This window comes from Aegilops tauschii, chromosome 5 (assembly GCF_002575655.3).
Source record: "Aegilops tauschii subsp. strangulata cultivar AL8/78 chromosome 5, Aet v6.0, whole genome shotgun sequence".
NCBI lineage: Eukaryota > Viridiplantae > Streptophyta > Magnoliopsida > Poales > Poaceae > Aegilops > Aegilops tauschii.
Window position 1 is genome coordinate 111,386,102 of NC_053039.3, and position 3,794 is coordinate 111,389,895.

Consider the following 3,794-nt stretch of genomic DNA (forward strand, 5'->3'; position numbering starts at 1 on the left):
GTCCATCCGTCCAGGAGGTAGGCTGGGAGCGCGGTCGGCCGACCGCTGGTCGCGACGCCGACGCGGCCAGCGTGCAAGATATCAAGCCGCTAACTTGCCAAGGTCGTTTTTGTTCTGACCAAGCTCAGTTCAGTAGCCCTGACTTCCTAAATCAAGGGTGTATATTGAATAAATTGTACAAGATGTACTATGAATTTCAGGTACAGAAATTTTACATAGTATGGTAGCACACAAAACTTGGAGTTAATTGCATAAAACCACCACATCTAGAGCTTCTTCTACAGAAAACCACCCGGTCCCTAATCATTTGCAAAAAGCACCGCACATTCAGTAAACTTTTTGCAAAAAGCACTGATCGCTCACTTTGCAGCGTCTGAGGGCGTTTCCGACAGGTGGGACCCAAAACAGGTGACGTGGCGTAACGGCTAGGCGGACGGCGCCGTTACTCACTACCTGGTCAAACCGATGCCTCGGCTGGCCCGATCGCACCAGCTCTCTCACTCTCTCGCCCGCCCTCCCTCTCTCCGTCCTTCGTGCTCCCACTCATGGCGACGGCCAAATCCCGCGACGGAGGCGCTGCTGATGCTAGGTGCGGCGCTGATGGAGATCCGCCAGAGTTCCGTGGTGGCTCAAATCCATCTCAGTCGCAGCTTCCTCCCCAACTGTCGGAGGCAAACACATCAGTTGAATCCGTGGCGGCGACTGCGTTCGCCCGAGCTGTGAAGGAAGATCCGACGGGCAGCCAGAACTGGGCATCCGCGTTTGGCGGCGTTTGGTAAGTAATGCATCCGCGTTCTCCCTTTTTTCCGATTGGGTTTGTAGTTTAGGTTTCTAGGGTTCGGTTTCTAGGGTTAGGGTTCTAGGGTTAGGTTTGTAGGGCTGGTGTTCGTGTGTTTCGGTTCTAGGGTTAGGGTTCTAGGGCTGGTGTTCCTGCATTAGGGTTCTAGGGTTAGGGATTATGCTTTCTCTGAATATTAGTATATATATATATGTGTGTGTGTGTGTGTGTGTGTGTGTGTGTGTGTGTGTGTGTGTTAACTGAAACTTTATATATGTTAACTGAAGTTTTGTCTGAATATTTAAATGAACTTTTGTCTAAATATTTAGTTAATTGAAGTGTTAAGTTTACTAAAGCTTTTAGTTGAATTAGTAACTGAACATTTGTCTGAATATTCAGTAAACTGAAGTGTTAACTTATCTGTTAATTGAACATTTGTCTGAATATTCAGTAAACTGAAGTGTTAACTTTACTGAAGCTTTTAGTTGAACTAGTAACTGAACATTTAACTTATCTTTTAACTTAACTTTTAACTGCATTTATAACTAATCTGTTAACTGAACTTTGAATATAACTTTTGAAGTATCTGCTTACTGAATGGTTTAATGTAATTTTGTTTGTAGTTTGAATGATGAAGTCTGGGAAGTCAGATTTCATTTCTTTGATAGAGATAACTTGGAAAGAAATATAAGCCTGTCAGACATAACTTTCTGGAATCTAGTTGCACTTGTAGAGGTAGAAGGCTATTCTTTCTGGAATCCAGGTGTTTGGGTGTCAGGAATGATAGAGTTAACAGATGATGACAAGGTAGAGGAGATGCTGGGTGAGCTAGCTAGTAAAGAAAAAAAAGTGGTTAATGTTACAGTAATGAGAAGTGATGCTCCAACACCAGCTGATTTGAACAGATGCAATGTGTATGAAGACCAGGTTCCTTTGTCTGAAATAGGTGTGACACTTGTGTATGAGATAGATACATCTGGAGTTCTTTTCCCTAGAACAATGAAGCCACAGCCACAGCCAGTCCAGGTCATGCACACACATGATAGCATTGAACCAGAATTTGTAGTGGACAATGGTGAGGAGAGGCATGAGTATTTCGTGGACATTGATCAGGAGCAAGAGCAGATAGAGCAAAAGCTAGAGGAGAATAGGAATAAAGAGATTGAGAAGTTCAGGAGCAATAAGAAAAGAAAAGAGAAATATAGAGCAGCTAAAAGGAAACTTCCAGAGTTGCTTGCTGAAGATTGTACTGACAATGATACTGATAGTGAGATTCTAGTAGATGAGAACATAATTGCTAGGCTAGAGGCAATGAAGAGGCATAGAGATGATCCACTCAACCACTTTGAAGATGACACTGATGTTGAAGAGCTATATGAACCAGACGAGGAGGAGGGAGTTGATAAAGCAACAGAGAAGGAGGCAGCAGTGAATAGCAGCATAGGAGGAAGCAGTACAGGAGGCAGTCAGACAAAGGGGCCAACAACCAGATCTCATGCAAGTTTAGACCAAATTATATAAGAGGACTGGTACCCTTCTGATACGTCTCCAACGTATCTATAATTTTTTATTGTTCCATGCTATTATATTATCCGTTTGGATGTTTTATATGCATTAATATGCTATTTTATATGATTTTGGGACTAACCTATTAACCTAGAGCCCAGTGCCAGTTCCTGTTTTTTTTCTTATTTTATAGTTTCGCAGAAAAGGAATATCAAACGGAGTCCAAACGGAATGAAACTTTCGCGATGATTTTTCTTGGACCAGAAGACACCCAGGAGACTTGGAGTGCAAGTCAGAAGAGCCACGAGGCGGCCACAATGGTGGAGGGCGCGCCCAGGGGGTAGGGTGCACCCCCCGACCTTATGGGCCCCTCGGTGACCCCCTGACCTAGATCTTCCTCCTATATATTCTCAAATATCCCAAAAACTTCCAGGGGAGCCACGAAACGATTTTTCCACCGCCGCAACCTTCTGTACCAGTGAGATCCCATCTAGGGGCCTTTTTCGACGTCCTACCGGAGGGGGATTCGATCACGAAGGGCTTCTACATCAACACCATTGTCCCTCCGATGAAGCCTGAGTAGTTTACCACAGACCTACGGGTCCATAGCTAGTAGCTAGATGGCTTCTTCTCTCTCTTTGATTCTCAATACAAAGTTATCCTCGATGTTCTTGAAGATCTATTCGATGTAATACTCTTTTGCGGTGTGTTTGCCGATATCCGATGAATTGTGGATTTATGATCAGCTTATCTATGAATATTATTTGAATCTTCTCTGAATTCTTATATGCATGATTTGATATCTTTGCAAGTCTCTTCGAACTATCGATTTGGTTTGGCCAACTAGATTGGTTTTTCTTGCAATGGGAGAAGTGCTTAGCTTTGGGTTCAATCTTGCGGTGCTCGATCCTAGTGACAAAAGGGGAACCAACACGTATTGTATTGTTGCCATCGAGCATAAAAAGATGGGGTTTTCATCATATTGCTTGAGTTAATTCCTCTACATCATGTCATCTTGCTTAAGGCGTTACTCCGTTCTTTATCAATTGCTCGACAGTAATTTGTTCACCCACTGTAATAATTTCTATCTTGAGAGAAGCCTCTAGGGAGACCTATGGCCCCCAGATCTATTTTCCATCATATAAGTTTCCGATCTACAATTTCAGTTTCCTATTTACTTTCTTCGCGATCTTTTACTTTTCGTTCGATAAACCAAAAAAACCAAAAATATTACTTTACCTTTTATCCATCTATATCAGATCTCACATTGCAAATAACCGTGAAGGGATTGACAACCCCTTTATCGTGTTGGTGCAAGTTGGTGTTTGTTTGTGCAGGTATTCGGTGGCTTGCGCGTTGTCTCCTACTGGATTGATATCTTGGTTCTCAAAAGCTGAGAGAAATACTTACTCTACTCTTCTGCATCACCCTTTCCTCTTCAAGGGAAAAACCAACGCAAGCTCAAGAGGTAGCACCTTCCTCTGATGAGGAGAGCAACCCAGGTGACTTA

At 43.1% G+C, this 3,794-nt stretch overlaps 1 protein-coding gene across 1 annotated transcript; it reads left to right on the plus strand.

The window, feature by feature from the left end:
- Positions 1 to 277: 277 nt before the first annotated feature.
- Positions 278 to 3,064, plus strand: LOC141023309 (uncharacterized). Its single transcript, XM_073499936.1, has 2 exons — positions 278 to 775; positions 1,402 to 3,064. The coding sequence occupies exons 1-2, from the start codon at positions 546 to 548 to the stop codon at positions 2,297 to 2,299; spliced, it is 1,128 nt and encodes a 375-aa protein (XP_073356037.1). The 5' UTR covers positions 278 to 545; the 3' UTR covers positions 2,300 to 3,064.
- Positions 3,065 to 3,794: the final 730 nt, after the last annotated feature.

Bases quoted from the DNA above. Each gene is read 5' to 3' on its own strand.
- LOC141023309 (XM_073499936.1), top strand. From the start codon at position 546: ATGGCGACGGCCAAATCCCGCGACGGAGGCGCTGCTGATGCTAGGTGC. The intron at 776-1,401 runs GTAAGTAATGCA...TTTTGTTTGTAG, and splicing joins TCCGCGTTTGGCGGCGTTTG to TTTGAATGATGAAGTCTGGG.